The sequence below is a fragment of the Embiotoca jacksoni genome, unplaced genomic scaffold (genome assembly GCF_022577435.1).
Source record: "Embiotoca jacksoni isolate LCO1_2020_lvr unplaced genomic scaffold, fEmbJac1.0.p SCAF_116, whole genome shotgun sequence".
In the NCBI taxonomy this organism is placed as follows: domain Eukaryota; kingdom Metazoa; phylum Chordata; class Actinopteri; family Embiotocidae; genus Embiotoca; species Embiotoca jacksoni.
The window spans coordinates 166,728-186,265 of NW_027185248.1; the positions used below are offsets into that span (position 1 = coordinate 166,728).

The following is a 19,538-nucleotide window of genomic DNA, read 5'->3' on the forward strand; positions in this document are numbered from 1 at the left end:
TTTGGGTGACAGGAGTCAAGCTCACCGTCTCTACGGAAACCAGGTCTTCTTGAATCTTCTTTTCTAATGAATGAGGGATTATTTTCAGATGGACCTCCAGAAAACTAATAAGAAGGAGTGACTTTAGCTAACAACACCGAGATAACTGATGGACACATTTTATTCACTTTGGATTTGATGAGAGAAGTTGAATGGGAGTCTATGGAGCCGGAGGCTTTTTGGAGCCGACCTCTAGTGGCACTCGCTGGTATTGCAGCTGAAGACACTTCTGGATCAGAACCATTTTATCAAGTCTGTGGAGACATCCTGCTGACCCTTGACCTCACAGCTGGGAGCGTCGTCCCAACAGCTGGATGGAACAACTCCAACAGAACCAGAACATCTAACAGTTTTACAGTTTCAAAATAAAAGCAAGATCATTTGAGTGTCAGGGCCTTTATTTTGAGAGTGACCTTTGCTTTTAGTTGTTGTTTAGATTGAGTCGGTGCAGATAAACAGAATCCTTATTTTAAAAACATGAGGAGTCAAAACAGGAAGTTGAAGAAAGTCTTAAATAAAGTTGAGTCACTTCCTGCAGATGAATGAATAAAAAGTACTGTATTGATGAGTGATGAATCATGTTCCTCCAGCAGGGGGCAGCATCTCATCACAGTATTAAACTGTTACTCCTATGAATGTGAACATGTTTCTTTAAAGAAACTGAAAGATTAAATATTCTCACAGCTTCTTCTCAAACCAACATGAAGGAAACAGACCATTTCCTGTTTAACGTTCCCATGACTACGTGTGAATCTCTGATCTGATTGGTTCAAACCAAAATCTGCTGATTTTAAACATCATTTGTTACAAACAGTTTCACAATAAAACACGCTGCAGACACTATTAAAGGGCTACTTTTATTTTGAAAGAGAATCATTGGACTTAGTGTTACAGTACACAAATCTTCAGGGTGTGTGTGTGTGTGTGTGTGTGTGTTGATAAATTTATGGCTTCAAGTCGTCAAAACGTCTGATTGGAAGACGTCTGAGCAGCCTGACGGAGGTTCAGCGCGATGACATCATCACATTCAAATAAATAATGATGATGATGATGAAGATGACGGACGGTGAGCGGCTTGTACCGAACTTCAGAATTCAAGGGATCAAATTTAAAAGTTAAATTAAATAAATAAGTTAAAGTTGAAATGTAAAGCTTCGAGTTTCATTGATTAAAAACCAAAGATGAGAAATATTAAAACGGATGTCAATCAATCAATTGATCAGCTGATTGAATTTGAGAGAACTACTGTTCCCAGGATGCACCGCTGCAGGAACCAGCCAATCAGCCGCTAACAGCAGAGATCAGAGGCGGGTCAGGTGAGCTGAGCAGAGCCGCTGGGGCTGATGGGTAATGTAGTAATCAGAGTGGGACATCAGCTGATCTGAGTCACGTGATCAAACGGCCCAAACTGCCTGCTGGATCAGAACCTTCATCACAGGCACAGGAAGTCCACCAAACTGTCAAAGTAAAAGTGGAGGCGTGTCCTGTAATCTACCAACAAAGATCTTCTCTGACACTTCACTCAGAGGACAATCTGTCAGATCTCAGATCACCATGACAACGCATCACGTTGGTTTTATAGGATCTCGAGTCTTCAACAAAAACAATCCAACAAAAATAAAGTCGTCATGACGACAGGAAGGTCTCCTGATTTTAAAAGTGTGAAACTGAAATCCTGCATTATTATTAATAATAATAATTAGATGTCTTGTGAGCTCAGAACGTTTCTGATCATGAAACAACTTTTTAGATCGATTGACTCAATCAGATCAATAATAAATATAAAGGAAAATGTTTATAACATTTTCATATTTATTATATCATAAAACAAGTTTTAATTGTTGAGCTAAAAATCCCGATTAAAATAGATTTTATCATCAGAGGTTATTGATCCGCTGGTTATGATGAGTCGGCCGTTTCCCTCAGAGTAACAATAAAACATGGCTTTTATAATAAATTTGATTTCTATAATAAAACCTGATCAGAGATGAACTTTGATGACGAACTTGTCGTGTCACGCTGAGATAACGCTAGCTAACTGATGCTAATGCTAATAGCTTGGATCAAACGTTTCTACTCAATGATTGACAGCTGTGTTTTGGTCCCACGTTGATGGCGGCCTGCTAGCGTGTTAGCGCTCAGGTGAGCTGAAGGTGCTGAACCAGCAGGTGTGAACAGGCGGGAAGCGAACGATGATATCACAGGTGAGGACAGTGAAACCTGGTTCTAACTGAGCATGCTCACTAAAAACGAAGCAATCAGGCGGGTCTGTGTGTAACCGTGGCAACAATAAAGCCCCGCCCCCCACACTCTCCTGTCCACCTGATCGGATGTCAGAGGAGAAGTGGGCGGGGCTTTCAGAACTCAACCTTGCAGGCGGGGAAGGTCTCGTCTTGCATGGCGACGGTGCTGTTGCTGCCCAGCACGGTGAGCGACAGCGCCGCCTGCTGGTCGTGGGTCTCCTGGTACCACTCGTGCATGGCCACCGAATCGAATGTCGGGATCAGAGTCACCTGAGGGCAGACCGAGGAGACGGACCAATCAGAGGAGAACAGGTGGGAGGGTGGTGAGGGGGGCAGAGTCGTTCACCCACCTGGACGTCGGGCCAGCTGGTCTTGGCCTCCAGCAGGGCGTCCAGCACGCCGCGCAGCGTCGCCTCCTTCGCCGGCTCCTCGCCGCTCACCACGTAGTACGACGAGCGGAGCCGCCGGAAGAAGTCCAGGTCCACGGTGGAGGAGGCGGAGCCAGACGGCAGGTAGGCCAGGTCCACATAGACCGCAGAACCCTCACAACCCGCAGAACCGGCAGCTCTAGAACCTGGAGGTCAGAACAAAGAGAAGCTCAGCGCTCTCAGAGGAACTGGTTCCGGTCACTAACGGGGTGCCGACCCGGTTCTGGTAAATCTGAACCGTCCAGTTATGATGTGAAACATTTCATCATCAGTTCTGGAGGTCTCAGTGACCTTTGAAATCTAATCACTTCTTTGAGTCCAAGTGAACGTTTGTGATGTCATCAGTGGGCGTGTCTTATGTAAAAATCCCTGTGTGGCCAGCGGGGTGTTCTGTGGTGTGATGAGTGACGTCAATTATGTAGTCATGGTTACAGATGATTTGTGATGCGGTCGTTTGGAGCGCAATGATCTTTGTCTCCAACCGGAACTGAACATTTAGAGACATTTGAACACATCTTGTGACGGCGTCTTTCACTTCCTTTGACATTTCAAAATAAAAGATGCTTTTAAAGATCAGGAGTCTGATTGTATATTGTATCTGAACTGGTCTGGTCTGAACTGGTCTGGTCTGGTCTGGTCTGAAGGTTTATTAAATGTGTGATCTGGTACCAGGACCAGGTATACCTGAGGATGCGGGTTTAGCAGTTCCCAGTCTGGATCCACCGAGTGAACTTCGGTACGTCGGCTTGGTGTCGAGGCTGGCGGCCGTCTTCAGGGACCCCGTGGAGCTGCCGACCTTCGACCTCCCGTTCTGGGCTGCAGCGGTTCCGGTCCTCAGCGGTGGACCTGCGGACCTCTTGGTCCTGCCGGCCGAGTTCTTCAAGTTCCTGTCAGCCTCTGGGTCGACCATACAGGCTCCACGCTGGGGTGGTAAAGGGGGCAGGTCTTTGACCGGGGCGGGGGGGGGGGGCATGGGAGGACAGCTGCCCCCCTGTGTTGGTGAAGTGATGTTCGGGGGGGCGAGGGAGGGGGAGGAGGCCACTGGACTCGTCATCATCAGAGTCAGTGTCTGCAGTGATGGAGGGACAGTCCTCGGTACAGGGGGGGACGTCGGAGTCCGTGGCGGTCGGCAGCGAGTCGCTGACAGAAGTGGGCGGAGTCTCCTGGCTGTAGGCCGAAGTGCAGTCGCTGCTGCTCTGGTCGCAGTAGTTGTTGTTGTCGGGGAGGTCTGGCGGGGCGCCGGCGCGCTGCTGCTGGTTCTCGGGTGTCCGGGGGTGCTGGAACTCACAGGGGGACACCAGACACAGATCCACGTCGTGGGGGGCGTCGGTGAGGTCGGACACCCCGTGGACGTGATCCTCCGAGTCACAGACGTGTCCGTTGGCGTGGACTCTGGTCAACGCCGCCGTCGGAGGAACAACTTGATCCAAAGAAACCGACAGAGACTCGTCCACCTCGGTGGACTGAGGAGAGCCGACCTCCGCCGGCATGGAGGTCATGGTGGGGGAGGAGTCGGGCAGGATGTCCTTGAAGGGGCTGAGGGTCAGGAGGCTGGAGCGCCGGTCCTGAGAGGAGGTGGAGTTCTCCAGGCCTTCTCTCAGGGAGCTGAGGTCCGAGGTCCTACAAGAACCGCCCTGGTTATAGTCCTCGAAGCCCAGACTGGAGCGCCGGGCCTCAGGGCTGCCGTCCTCGTCGGGGGAGGGGTGGAAGGGGGTGTGTCCCGCACTATTCGGGGCCGAATCCGCAGAAGAGAACAGCTCCAGAGTTTTCTCGTCTGAGCTCACGCAGACGTCCGGTCCGTCTACGGAGGACCCGTCGGCCGGCGGGAACGCCGTCGGAGGGAGGTCGAAGTTCACACTGAGGTCGCCTTTCGGTGTTTTGGTGAGCGGTGAGGAGGCGGTGACCTCGTGTAGCTCCGCCTCCTCACAGCGGATCCCGTTGGCGTCATCGGAGTTCACTGCCGACGTCTTTGCGTTTGGACTTCTGTTCCCGTTGTCGTCCTCTAACCGAAGAGGTTCCAGTTCCTCGGACCGGTCCGCCTCCTTCGGACCCGGCTTACCTTTCGTCCCTCTCACGGACTCTTTCCTTGGAAGAGTTCCGTCCTTCTTCAGAATCACACTTTTACCTTTTCTTAGTTCGGTACTTGCAGTCGATGCGACGCTTGTAATTGAACTTTTCTTCACGTCTTTCGGCTTCGCTGCTTTCTTCTCTTCCAGTTTCACGTCCTTCTTCGGCTCTTTTTTTGCTTCGAGTTTAAGATCTTTCTTTGGCTTCGAACTTCCAATTTCCTTCTTTCCACCTTCTTTCTTCTTCTCTCCGCTCTCGTCCTTCTTCACTTCCTTCTTCTCTTCTTTGGACACGTCTTTCTTTGGATTGAGCTTCTCTGCAGGTTTCGTGGGCTTCGGTTTGGCGTCGGCCTCCTTTATTCTGGGTTTGTCTTCCGTTTCCTTCCGGTCTCTATGTCCCGGGTCAGCGGGTGCTTTGGGCTTCGGTTTGGTTTCCTGTTTCTTGACGTGTCCCGGTTTGTCTTTCTGAAAAGCTGCGCCGGGTCGGAGCTCCTTCGACTGCGACTTCAGGCTTTCCCGACTCTCTGCTCGTTTTGGTTGCTTCTCGGTTTTCAGTGTTTCGAGATCTTTCAAACACACTGACGGATGTTTGAGGAAATCTAAATGTTTGAGTTTTTGAAGTCCGTCCAGAACTTTGTTCTGCGGCGTGCAGCCGGGGAACAGAACCCGGACGATCTTGTCCTGCGAGCCGGCCGGATGCCAGACGAGCAGAGCGCAGATGGAGACGAGGCTCGTCAGAGGAAGGTCGCAGCGCGGCGCGTCGGACGACGACGACTTCGGCCAAACCTGCATGAGAGCTTCCAGCTCTCTGCTGCCGCTGACCGGGTTCAGCGTGAACAGTTCCAGACGGCCGACGCCCATCTTCTGGAACAGGATCAACGGTTCTACGGTCGGTCCGTTGGACCGGCTCAGAGGTTCGGGTTTGATAGACAGTTTTTGCAGGTGCTGCAGAGCGAGCGCCGCCTGGTCGACGCTGCGCAGCCGGCCGAGATCTTCCTGGAAGGACGTCAGCCTGTCGGGAGCGTTCAAGAAAACCACTCCGACCTCTGGAGAGACCCGGTTCTTCATCCGGTCCTCCTGGTCCGCAGGTCCGGCAGCCTCCTCCTCCTCCTCCTGCTCCGCTACCTTCCTCAGCAGCAGACTGTTCAGGCCCGGCAGATTGTCCACGCCGATGTGGGTCACGAGCACCGAGTCGATTCTGTCCAAATGTCGGACCAGTTTCCAGAAGCAGGATCGTGGATCGGAGCCGCCGTTCACCAGGACGTTGAAACCGTTGACGGCGAAGAAGGCGGAGTCTCCTCTGCTGCCGGGGAAGATGTAGCAGCAGGGCCGGGACAGCTTCAGGAAGCCGGCGGTACCGGGCGGCTCCAGCAGCTCGAAGGGCGACTCGGGCTCCAGCGACTCGGACAGGTACTCGGTGAACTCCTGCAGACCCTCCATCTCCGGCAGCACCGGCGGAGGGTTGACCTGGATCTGGATGAAGTCCTGCAGGTTGTGCTTCTCCAGCGCCGAGTCCTTCCATTGGCCGTCACCAGGACAACTGACGGTGAGGCGGGCCTTCAGCGCCGGGTCGGTGGCGCTCAGCAGCTCTCCGACCTGCCGGCACACAGCAGAGACTGAAACACGGCCGAAAACTCCGAACACGCCAGAACACGCGGTTCCTTCCTCACCTCCTCGTCTTCAAACACGTGCAGGAAGTCGTCCAGCGAGAAGACGCCTTTCTGCAGCACGATGGCGCCGCCGTCCTCCACACTGCGACCCGCCAGAACCAGCAGCTTGTGGCGCGACGCGGCGCAGACGAGCCGCCGTACCTGGAACAGGAAACGGGAAAAAACACACATTTATTCGCATGACCTCCACGCAGACGATCACATGACAGGAAGACTTCTTTGTTCTCACCTCTGAGCAGACGAAGTCGTGGGCCGGATTCACGACCACCTGCGTGTCCAGGACGTCTCCACGGTGCTGCAGAGTCCTCTGACCTGCAGGAGCAAACACAGACAGGTGGCGTCAGGTGACTCACGGTCAGGTGACCTCAGGGTGCTCAGGGTATGGGAGCTTCCCAGCATGCATTGCAGGAGAAGGGTTTCTCACCTCGGACGTCTTCTGACAGGAACGCAGAGTGTCTGGACACAAAGAGCTTCAGCTGCTGATCCAGAACGGAGACATTCAGACCCACGGACCAGCACCGCACACCTGGAACACACACCGTGGTAAACAACAACAACAACACACCTGGAACACACACCGTGGTAAACAACAACAACAACACACCTGGAACACACACCGTGGTAAACAACAACAACAACACACCTGGAACACACACCGTGGTAAACAACAACAACAACACACCTGGAACACACACCGTGGTAAACAACAACAACAACACACCTGGAACACACACTGTGGTAAACAACAACAACACACCTGGAACACACACCGTGGTAAACAACAACAACAACACACCTGGAACACACACCGTGGTAAACAACAACAACAACACACCTGGAACACACACCGTGGTAAACAACAACAACAACACACCTGGAACACACACCGTGGTAAACAACAACACACCTGGAACACACACCGTGGTAAACAACAACAACACACCTGGAACACACACCGTGGTAAACAACAACAACAACACACCTGGAACACACACTGTGGTAAACAACAACAACACACCTGGAACACACACCGTGGTAAACAACAACAACAACACACCTGGAACACACACCGTGGTAAACAACAACAACAACACACCTGGAACACACACCGTGGTAAACAACAACAACAACACACCTGGAACACACACCGTGGTAAACAACAACAACACACCTGGAACACACACCGTGGTAAACAACAACAACACACCTGGAACACACACCGTGGTAAACAACAACAACACACCTGGAACACACACCGTGGTAAACAACAACAACAACACACCTGGAACACACACCGTGGTAAACAACAACAACAACACACCTGGAACACACACCGTGGTAAACAACAACAACACACCTGGAACACACACCGTGGTAAACAACAACAACAACACACCTGGAACACACACCGTGGTAAACAACAACAACAACACACCTGGAACACACACCGTGGTAAACAACAACAACAACACACCTGGAACACACACCGTGGTAAACAACAACAACACACCTGGAACACACACCGTGGTAAACAACAACAACACACCTGGAACACACACTGTGGTAAACAACAACAACACACCTGGAACACACACCGTGGTAAACAACAACAACACACCTGGAACACACACCGTGGTAAACAACAACAACAACAACACACCTGGAACACACACCGTGGTAAACAACAACAACACACCTGGAACACACACCGTGGTAAACAACAACAACAACACACCGTAGAAAACAACAACACACCTGGAACACACACCGTGGTAAACAACAACAACACACCTGGAACACACACCGTAGAAAACAACAACAACAACACACCTGGAACACACACCGTGGTAAACAACAACAACACCACAACTGGAACACACACCGTGGTAAACAACAACAACAACACACCTGGAACACACACCGTGGTAAACAACAACAACACACCTGGAACACACACTGTGGTAAACAACAACAACACCACAACTGGAACACACACCGTGGTAAACAACAACAACAACACACCTGGAACACACACCGTGGTAAACAACAACAACACACCTGGAACACACACCGTGGTAAACAACAACAACACACCTGGAACACACACTGTGGTAAACAACAACAACACACCTGGAACACACACCGTGGTAAACAACAACAACACACCTGGAACACACACCGTGGTAAACAACAACAACAACAACACACCTGGAACACACACCGTGGTAAACAACAACAACACACCTGGAACACACACCGTGGTAAACAACAACAACAACACACCGTAGAAAACAACAACACACCTGGAACACACACCGTGGTAAACAACAACAACACACCTGGAACACACACCGTAGAAAACAACAACAACAACACACCTGGAACACACACCGTGGTAAACAACAACAACACCACAACTGGAACACACACCGTGGTAAACAACAACAACAACACACCTGGAACACACACCGTGGTAAACAACAACAACACACCTGGAACACACACTGTGGTAAACAACAACAACACCACAACTGGAACACACACCGTGGTAAACAACAACAACAACACCACAACTGGAACACACACCGTGGTAAACAACAACACACACACACACACACACACACACACACACACAGGGTCTCCAACTTTCGCCCTCTGACATCAAACTCTTTTCAGTGACACCTCCCTCCATGTTTCCATCTCTCACATCAACCACTTCCTCCACAGAGAACAGGAAGTCCAAGATATTCAGCAACACCACTTCCTGTGTGTGTGTCAGTGGTCAGACACAAGTTACACACACAACACAACAACACACCATCATGGATCGTGACTCCTGTAATAAAACCAGCTGAACTACAGACGTGCAGTTCGGAGCTGCAACATGTGACACCGGAACACAAGCTGTCCGAACCGGATCAAACCGGATCTGCATGCTGCACAATGCGACCCGATGCTGCAGCACATCCTGGTACTTCTATCACTGTGATGGATGTTCCAACAAACTTATTGATCCTCCCCAGAAACTATTGATCAGAGAAAACAGTTGATGACATCACTGAAATGATCACTTATTGATGGTTATTTACTAATAAATAAATCAACCTTTCAGACTTTGCGCTGTTTTCTGACTGTTAACTGACTTTTACAGGAACTCTATTAAAACCGGTGAAGCCAAAGTCAATATTCAACATCCTGTGGGACGGAGTTTCAAAATAAACGCCTCTGGTGTTAGAGGTGATAATAACAGCCGGTGGTGAGTTTTGGATAAAAAGCTGCAGTTATTGCAGATAAACGTTGAAACAACTTGCGAACACAAGTTCAGACCGGATTCATCCGAACGTCCCACACCGACCTGCGGCCGTGAACGCACCTCAGACTAGTTTACGGAACTTCTCGTGACAGTTAACGCCTGCGAAGAAAATCCGGACCGGAAGTCCTTTGTGTCTAAATTTAACTCCAGAACCAGCTGCTCCGGAGGGCGAAGGGCACCGGTCGCCTCACGTTAACGGTCCCGGTGTGTCCTCGTGTCACCGACAGAAACGTTTCCAACCAATCAGCAGAGGAAAGAGGATGTAGCCTAGCATGTTAACCGTGAGTGTTGTCAGATCCCGGTAAACGTTTTAAAGTGTTTCGTTACCGTTTAACGGGAATAAAAGTCTCCGTCGGAGTTTAATGGACGCTGTGCTTCTTCACAGTAGGGTGAGAACAAGGAGTTTACCGGGAAAACGGTTAAGACAACACCGGACGGCAGCTCGGGTTTTATTGTGAAGGGCCTGCGCACTTCCCGCCCTGAGCTCGGTTCTGCGTCTCCGTTACCGGTGAACTCACCTGCGTCTACCTGCCGCAGCAGCCGCTCCAGCAGGCCGGCGGGCCGCAGCTCTCCCACCACCACCAGAACCGAGTAATCTGCCGCCGCAGACCCGGAGGACCCGGGACCGCCGCCCCGCTCCGCCGCCATCATGGCATGGACTAACCGGTGGTGACGTCACCTGGACTGCCCCGCAAAGCTCCGCCCCGCTTCTACCAGAGGCGGGAAGACGTTTTAAATGCTACACCAGGCAGCCAATCAGAGAGGAGAACAGAGTAGCTGGCCAATCAGAAGACAGGGAGCTGTTTAGGGGCAAACAGGAGAAATCAGTACCGATCTTCTGTTGCGTCTCAATAAATCAATGAGGAAAAATCATTTGAAATAAATCTTTTATTAACCACATTTATTCTGCTGTTAAAGGAACATTATGTTTAAAAACATCAAATATTTTTGCCAGAGATGTTTAAAGTCAGTTAAAGTGATCACTTTCAGTTCTATCTGATCTTTAGCTCGTGTTTTTTCAGTATTTCCTACCTTTCTATCATCACCTGAATGCAGCGCGGTGGCCCGGCTGCCTCCGTGTCGTCCAACATGGCGGCCCCGTTACCGGGCCGGTGTGGCTTCTTCGTGGAGAAAAAGAAGCGTTTCTGTAAAATGATCGTCGGAAAAGGGAAACTTTTCTGCGGAGAACACGCAACCATGGTGAGTTCACGGACACGTGCTGAGTTCATGGACACCGAATTCAGGTGGAGAGTAAACAGCTGATTGGGGTCTGAACCTGCGGGCCGGAGGGGGGGGGCAAGTGTCTCATTAAAGTGAAGAGGATCAATAGAGTCGATCAGTGACATCATGAAGCTGTGAAGTGTTTCCTGTTTGCAGGAAGGGGGCGGAGCCAGCAGGAGGATCGTCTGTCCTCTGGACCCCAAACAGTGAGTCTCAAACAGGTTATTGATGTGGAACCTGATCAGGGATTTATTGATCCTGATCACAACCTTCTTGTGTTTCAGCACCGTGAGCGAAGACCAGCTGAGGAAACACCTGAAGAAGTGCAACTCCAGAGAGAAGCCCCGCCCAGTAAGTCCCAACAGCTCCTCCCCCCCTCCCTCCATCAGGTTATTGATTACTGATCAGTTCATCAGCCTCTGATTCTCTGCAGGTTTATTATGTGGAAAACATCAATGCTGGATCAGCTGATCAGGAAGACAGGCCTCAGGTAAAGTCTGCAGCCGACCTCTGACCTGCTGCAGCCGACCTCTGACCTGTCGACACAATGAAAACAATATAAATAGTTATGATGGAATAATAACGATGATGATGTCACTGTGTCAGGTGAGTCTGTCGGAGCGCAGCAGCTCAGAGCTGCAGTCTCTAGTGGACAAATTGAGGACTGCAGTCAAAGGTGAGCAACACACACACACACACACACACACACACACACACACACACACACAGGCATTACATTACATTACATTTATCTGACTCTTTTATCCAAAGCTACTTACAATAAGTTCATTTCAACCATGAGGGTTCACAACCAGAACAACAGACAGACACTTGTAATTAAAGAGATAAATGATGAAACAGATGATCTATAAAGATGGTGATGATGTCATTGATGATGATGATGATGATGATTCAATTCAGTTCAACTTTATTTATATAGCGCCAAATCACAACACAGATTATTTCATGGCACTTAACACATTAAAGTCTTTACAACATTATACAGAGAAACCAACAATTCATCAATTCAACAATTCATCAATTCATCAATTCATCAATTCATCAATTCATCAATTCAACAATTCATCAATTCATCAATTCATCAATTCAACAATTCATCAATTCATCAATTCAACAATTCATCAATTCATCAATTCAACAATTCATCAATTCAACAATTCAACAATTCCCACATAAGCTAGAAAGAAAAAAACCTCCAACAGAGGGAAGAAAAACTCCATCTGTTAACAGAACCAGGCTCAGAGGTGGGTGGAGCATCTGTTAACAGAACCAGGATCAGAGGTGGGTGGAGCATCTGTTAACAGAACCAGGATCAGAGGTGGGTGGAGCATCTGTTAACAGAACCAGGCTCAGAGGTGGGTGGAGCATCTGTTAACAGAACCAGGATCAGAGGTGGGTGGAGCATCTGTTAACAGAACCAGACTCAGAGGTGGGCGGAGCATCTGTTAACAGAACCAGGATCAGAGGTGGGCGGAGCATCTGTTAACAGAACCAGGATCAGAGGTGGGCGGAGCATCTGCCTCGACCGGTTGGGGTGAGAGGAGAGCAGAGAGAGAAAAGGACAGTATAGAGATAGAAGAGAAGAACTGTTGGTGGAGACGACAATCACAGAGCAGAGACATGCAGCTCCATGACGGAACATCTGGAAAAGAAAGAACAGAAACTACACGAGTGAAGGAACTGAATGGAGACAACAGATAGTAAGAAGAAACTATGGGAGAGAAGAAGATGGTGAAGATGATGATGTCATTGATGATGATGGTGATGATGATGTCGTCGTAGGACTGCAGTGTGACGTGGACGACAGAGTTCTGTCTCATCCTGCCCTCCAGGATGAACTCAACAACCCTAAGAACGGAGACTCCGCCCACAAACACCTGAAGCAGCAGGTGAGCTCAGAAACCTTCAGATGTGTCATTCTGACATTCGTCTTCATCGCGGTCCTGGTGAAGGACCTTTCTAATAGATCCCAGAACAGTTGGAGGAAACAAACGTGTAAACAAACAGTTAAAATGGAACCAGACAGACTTCCTGTCTGACCTGTCAGGTGTTCTCAGTCCTCCATCTTAGGTCACCTGGAGGAGCTGGGGCTGCTGGGAGGTGGGCGGTGCTTCGTGGAGTTCGGAGCCGGTCGGGGGAAACTGTCTCACTGGATCCACGAGGCCCTGAAGGCCCACCAGGACCTGCAGCTGCTATTGGTGGAGCGCTGCAGCACCCGCTTCAAGGCAGGAAGAAGCGTCCAATCACAACGTGAGCAGCTGATCAGGTTGATTGATTAAAGTTCTGTTGTGTTCTGTTCCAGGTGGACGGGAAACATCAGGAGGAAGGAGTTCAGTTTGAGCGGCTGCAGCTGGACATCCAACATCTGGATCTCAGTAAGAGACAAACATGAGGAGGTTCTGGTGAGGAGGAGGAGGAGGTTCTGGTGGGGAGGAGGAGTTTCTAGGGAGGAGGAGGAGGTTCTCGTGGGGAGGAGGAGTTTCTGGTGAGGAGGAGAAGGTTCTGGTGAGGAGGAGGAGGTTCTGGTGGGGAAGAGGAGTTTCTGATGCGGAGGAGGTTCTGATGGAGAGGAGGAGGTTCTGGTGGGGAGGAGGAGGTTCAGATGGAGAGGAGGAGGTTCTGGTGAGGAGGAGGACGTTCTGGTGGGGAAAAGGAGTTTCTGATGGGGAGGAGGAGGTTCTGGTGGGTCCGTCTGCCGGAGGATTGAATCTTCTGATCTTTTCAGGTAAAGTTCTGATGGTCCGACAGAAGAGACTCCCGATCGTTGGAGTCGGGAAACACCTGTGTGGAGCAGCGACAGGTGAGGAAGGGCCATGAGCTCTCCGCTCTGATTGGCTGTCAGCAGCGTCAGTCACGCTTGAGTGCAGCAGGTTTTGGTGGTTCAGGTTCTGTTCTGGTTCTGTCCTCAGATCTGGCTCTGCGCTGTTTGCTAGGAACACCAGGACCCGGAGAGGAGACCGAGCCGCCCCAGAAACGCCTCAAACCAGAACCATCTGGGCCGAGACCAGGAGACAGTCTGGAAACGGCAGCACCAGATTCTGGTCCCGGGCCCAGTTCTGGTCCGGTGCTGGGCCTGGCGGTGGCGCTATGCTGTCACCACCGCTGTGAGTGGCGTCACTACGTCGGGCAACAGTTCTTCCTGCAGCGAGGACTTGGAGCTGCAGAGTTCTCCGCTTTCTGCCGGATGTCCAGCTGGGCCACATGTGGACTCAGGCCGACCAATCAGGACTGGCCACCGCCGGATCTGACCAATCAGAGAGGAGACGATGAGGAGCACGTACCAGCAGACGAGACAGACGCTGTGAACGGGTAAATATTTGACCTTTGATCTGAAAAACTAAAAATATCCAGACGACCGTTGCAGCGTGATGATGTAACGTGTGATGATGTAACGTGTGATGATGTAACGTGTGATGATGTAACGTGTGATGATGTAACGTGTGATGATGTAACGTGTGATGATGTAACGTGTGATGATGTAACGTGTCTCTGCAGGTTTCTGCCTCCAGCTGAGCGGCAGCACGTCGGTCGTCTCTGTAAACTTCTGATCGACGCCGGTCGACGTCACTTCCTGAAGACGAAAGGATTCAACAGCAAACTGAGTCGATACGTGAACATGAAGGAAACTCTGGAGAACGTTCTACTGACCGCTGTCCCCTCCTCCTGCACCTCATCCTGATGCTCCTCCACCTCCTGCATCTCCTTCTGACGTTCCTCCTCCTCCTCCTGATGGTTGGACAGATTTGATGACGATCCAGAAATAAAAGCAGTGTTTGTTTCTAAAACATCTTTATTGTTTGAATAAAGTTTTAAATGTATTAAATCATTTCCAGTTCTTCGTCTTCATTTATTGATAATCAAACCGTCCGTCCTCCCTCGTCTCCTATAACAACCAAATCCTTCAAAATAAAAGCACCGATGTAGAGTCTTGAGGCGGATTATTTTATTCTGAAGGATCGTTGTTTCTGAAACATTCAGAACAGAAATCAGAAAATTAGTTTCAACAGAAAAAAACAACTTGTTTACTGTAATGAATGAATTCAGTTAATAGTCGTTAATATTCATGTTCCTGGTGAGACGGAGACACGGGGACACAGAGACACATGGGGACACACAGAGACACGGGGACGTGGAGACACGGGGACATGGAGACACGTAGGGACATGGGGACACGTAGAGACATGGGGACGCGTAGAGACATGGGGACACGTAGAGACATGGGGAAATGGACACTGGGGAACCCGGGTTAGATGTTACTGTCCTCGTGGGCGGAGTTAGTGGAGGACACGGTGCATGTTGAGGACAGCGTACGCTCTCTTTCTGGCCTCCTGGATGTACGTCAGCATGAACTCCCGTCCAAACATCTCCCTGTCGTCTTCATTCTCGTCTTCCTCCTCGTCCTCGTCTTCCATTCTCCTGGACGTCAGCGTCACGTCCAGCGTCAGAGGGTTGTCCCGGAAGTTCACAAACCTGCTCCAGAAAGAGACATCTGATCTGTCCAGAGCAGAAAGACAGAGACAAACACGTCTCTGAGGGCAAACGGACGGACGGACAGACCTGAGGGCAGGCAGGCAGACAGACAGACAGACCTGAGGTTGGACATGTCCTCCATCAGAGGAGGGATGTCCCTCAGCCGGTTGCCGCTGACAACAAGCGTGTCCAGCGTGTCCATCCTGCTGATGTTCTGGGGGAGTTCCTGCAGCTCGTTCCTCTGCAGCCACAACGTGTGCAGCTTCTCCATCCTGAGGACAAACAGGTCTCACTGCTGATTGGCGGTTGGCCAAAGGGGGCGGGGCTCAGGCTGGACCTACCTGTGGATGTCCTCAGGTAACTTCTCCAGGTGGTTTCCTCCCATGTCGAGCCACTGCAGCGCCGGCAGAGCGACGAGGCAGTCGGGCACCTCGCTGAAGTTGTTCATGGACAGATCGAGGTGCTGCAGCCGGGTCAGGTTCCTGAGCTGGACAACACAGAACCAACAGAACCCACCTCAGAACCTCAGAACACTCAGAACCAACAGAACCAACCTCAGAACCTCAGAACACTTAGAACCAACAGAACCAACACAACCCACCTCAGAACACTCAGAACCTGAGAACCTCAGAACACTCAGAACCAAACTCAGAACACTCAGAACCAACAGAGCCTACTTCAGAACCTCAGAACCAACCTCAGACACTCAGAACCCACCTCAGAACACTCAGAACTAACAGAGCCTACCTCAGAACCTCAGAACCAACCTCAGACACTCAGAACCCACCTCAGAACCTCAGAACACTCAGAACTAACAGAACCAACCTCAGAACACTCAGAACCCACCTCAGAACCTCAGAACACTCAGAACCAACAGAGCCTACCTCAGAACCTCAGAACACTCGGAACCAACCAACAGAACCAACCTCAGAACCTCAGGACACTCTGAACCAACATAACCAACCTCAGAACCAACAGAACCCACCTTAGAACACTCAGAACATCATAACACTCAGAACACTCAGAACCAACAGAACCGTCAGCAGAACCTCAGGACAGACTTGAAACAGACTTTGGGTTTCTATCGTGTTTGAGTTCTGATTCAATCCGGTTCTGGTCGGTACCAGGAATCTAGTTTGTGTTCATAGCTAGTTTGGATCTGGACTGTTCTCATCCGGTCTACCTCTGGTCTAGAAGCTGTCCCAGGTTCTGGTAACAAGCAACAAGTAACAGGAGGTGGGTTTAGGTTGGTACCTGGTCCGGTAGCTGGTTCAGGTCCCGGTTCATGGCCAACTCCAGTCTCTCCAGACACTCACAGCCAGCCAGCTCTTCAGGAACCGACTGGATTCTGTTGTAGCTCAGCAGCAGCTCTCTGAGCCGGGTCAGCTTCCCTGAAACCAGAACCAGGACACGGTTCAGATGGACCCGGGCCTCCCGTAGCCCGGTCTGGTTCTAGTGGGAATTAAACAGTGTTTTGCTCACCGATCTGTTCGGGGATCTCAGCGACTCCGTTCCGGGACAGATCAATGACCAGCAGGTTCTGGAAGGTTCCAATGAAGTGAGGGATGTTATGCAGGCCGGTGCGGTGGATCCGCCACTCCTGGACCTGACTGAGCTGGACCAGACAGCCCGGCAAGGACTGGGGAGAAGAAACATGTCAGTAAGGGAGTCGGGTCGGGTCGGGTCGGGACCAGATAGACTGGCGGTACCTTCCACTCCTCCTGCTCGATTCGGAGGATCAGTCGTCCATCTTCATTCTGCAGCTTCTGCTTCAGTTGGGCCAGAACCGCCCGGTCCTCCCAGAACCCGATGCCGAGTCTGGACCGCAGACAGGAAGAACGGTTTCAGAACAAACCAACCTGGACTCAGTGGATCTGAGGTACCAGCACCTGATCTGCCTGGAAGGTACCTGTCTTACAGACAAAGCAGTATAACCAATGAGAACAGCTGTCAGGTAAGTGGGTGGAGTCTGACCTGCCTGTGGCCCCGCCTCTGTCCGTCCTCCTCTTCTGCTCCTCCTGCTGCTCCTCCTTGTTCCTCCTGATCCGGGTCTCCCACAGAGCTTTGATGGAGCTCACCGAGCCGTACCCTGCCACGCCCACCATGACGACCACTTCCTGTTAGCCACGTGATGTCACAGTCAGGTGGACAGGTAGGACGACCACTGACCTCTGAGTTAGCGTCGCCCTGGTCTGATCATTCTGACACGTTATTGATGATCAATCAGTGTGTGACGTTCACATCCTGACGATCGTCTGCACGCTTCATGAATCCTAAATGTTTATAAAAACTAAGACGACGTGCTTCCGTCACAAACAGGACTTTTTTTTTTTTTTTTTACTTTAGAGGAAAAAATAAAAGTTAAAATCATCAGAATTCATTAAACCAGTTTAAAGTTTCTGAACTTTAATTTCTGTTTTACTTTAAATGTCAGTACTACTGCAACTGTGTAGTAGTACTAGCACACTGTATTAGTAATAGTATTATGGTGTAGTATTAGTACTATAGTGTATTATTAGTATCAGTACTATGGTGTAGTATTAGTACTATAGTGTATTATTAGTATCAGTACTATGGTGTAGTATTAGTATTAGTATTATAGTGTAGTATTAGTATCAGTACTATGGTGTAGTATTAGTACTATAGTGTATTATTAGTATCAGTACTATGGTGTAGTATTAGTACTATAGTGTATTATTAGTATCAGTACTATGGTGTAGTATTAGTACTATAGTGTAGTATTAGTATCAGTACTATGGTGTAGTATTAGTACTATAGTGTATTATTAGTATCAGTACTATGGTGTAGTATTAGTATTAGTATTATAGTGTAGTATTAGTATCAGTACTATGGTGTAGTATTAGTACTATAGTGTATTATTAGTATCAGTACTATGGTGTAGTATTAGTACTATAGTGTATTATTAGTATCAGTACTATGGTGTAGTATTAGTATTAGTACTATGGTGTAGTATTAGTATTAGCAGCATTGGAGCCGGTGACACCAACAGACTTAACAAACTGGTTAAGAAGGCCGGCTCCATCATCGGCTACAAACTGGACAGCCTGGAAAAGGAGGTGGAGAGGAGGACGCTGAACAAACTATTATCCATATTGGATAATCCTGACCACCCTCTCCACCTGCTGCAGGGACAGAGGAGGACGTTCTCCAAAAGATTCCTCCAGCTGCTGTCACAAGGACAGATACAGGAGATCATTCCAGATCCAGGAGATCATTCCAGATCCAGGAGATCATTCCTGATACAGGAGATCATTCCTGATACAGGAGATCATTCCAGATACAGGAGATCATTCCAGATACAGGAGATCATTCCAGATCCAGGAGATCATTCCAGATCCAGGAGATCATTCCTGATACAGGAGATCATTCCAGATCCAGGAGATCATTCCAGATACAGGAGATCATTCCTGATACAGGAGATCATTCCTGCCGACCGCAATAAGACTGTACAATAACTCACCTCTGGCAAAATCCATCACACAACAATAACACTGTTGTCTGTGTTCTTGGTTGTTTGTATATAATATATATAGATATATATACTGTACTATATATACTATATATACTGTGCATTTTATATTTTTTACTGCTATTTTATTGCTTTTCTATTATTCTATTATTATCTTATTGTTTCTGTATGCTGCTGTCGCGAAAAAAATTTCCCCTCGGGGATTAATAAAGTAACTACCTAACCTAACCTAACCTAACCTAGTACTATGGTGTAGTAGTAGTATTAGTACTATGGTGTAGTATCAGTACGCTGTGTCTGGTTTCACCTTGTGGTGGTGTAGCATTAGTACTGTCTGTGGTCACCTTGTTGTGGCGGTGTAGTGTTAGTACTGCAGTATAGTAGTAGTATTACTAGTATTAGTACTACGGTGTGTCACCTTGTCGTAGCGGTGCAGCTGCAGTCCTCCATGCTGCTGAAATCTGACCTCGGACCTGCCGGATATTTTTAACCTCCAGGTCACATGACCTCGGTGACTCGACAGTCACATGACCCACTGTCAGATCAGCTGATGTCAGAACATCAGAAATAAATCAGA

The 19,538-nt window shown here is 49.5% G+C and overlaps 3 protein-coding genes across 5 annotated transcripts; 1 reads left to right on the top strand and 2 right to left on the bottom strand.

The window, feature by feature from the left end:
- Positions 1–882: 882 nt before the first annotated feature.
- Positions 883–10,410, bottom strand: LOC138194844 (microtubule-associated protein 1S-like). The gene is given in 8 exon segments (XM_069143857.1): positions 883–2,552; positions 2,633–2,856; positions 3,395–3,699; positions 3,701–6,372; positions 6,447–6,587; positions 6,676–6,758; positions 6,871–6,972; positions 10,278–10,410. Coding segments are annotated over 8 exon segments (3,816 nt in total). The 3' UTR covers positions 883–2,396.
- Positions 9,856–14,827, top strand: trmt13 (tRNA methyltransferase 13 homolog). Of its 2 annotated transcripts, none has more exons than XM_069143861.1 (12): positions 9,856–10,040; positions 10,816–10,959; positions 11,137–11,186; positions 11,265–11,331; positions 11,414–11,470; positions 11,587–11,656; positions 12,784–12,890; positions 13,059–13,226; positions 13,304–13,376; positions 13,727–13,801; positions 13,935–14,310; positions 14,497–14,827. In XM_069143861.1, the coding sequence occupies exons 1-12, from the start codon at positions 10,032–10,034 to the stop codon at positions 14,678–14,680; spliced, it is 1,380 nt and encodes a 459-aa protein (XP_068999962.1). In that variant the 5' UTR covers positions 9,856–10,031; the 3' UTR covers positions 14,681–14,827. The 2 variants fall into 2 exon arrangements, with proteins under 2 accessions (XP_068999962.1, XP_068999961.1); XM_069143860.1 differs by having other exon boundaries at positions 9,859–10,040; positions 13,911–14,310.
- On the bottom strand, positions 14,785–19,417 carry lrrc39 (leucine rich repeat containing 39). Of its 2 annotated transcripts, none has more exons than XM_069143866.1 (9): positions 19,380–19,417; positions 17,446–17,588; positions 17,181–17,289; positions 16,954–17,110; positions 16,726–16,862; positions 15,813–15,958; positions 15,591–15,743; positions 15,313–15,495; positions 14,785–14,966 (listed from the first exon to the last, which is right to left on the bottom strand). In XM_069143866.1, the coding sequence occupies exons 2-9, from the start codon at positions 17,574–17,576 to the stop codon at positions 14,945–14,947; spliced, it is 1,038 nt and encodes a 345-aa protein (XP_068999967.1). In that variant the 5' UTR covers positions 17,577–17,588; positions 19,380–19,417; the 3' UTR covers positions 14,785–14,944. The 2 variants fall into 2 exon arrangements, with proteins under 2 accessions (XP_068999967.1, XP_068999968.1); XM_069143867.1 differs by having other exon boundaries at positions 14,792–14,966; positions 15,313–15,471.
- Positions 19,418–19,538: the final 121 nt, after the last annotated feature.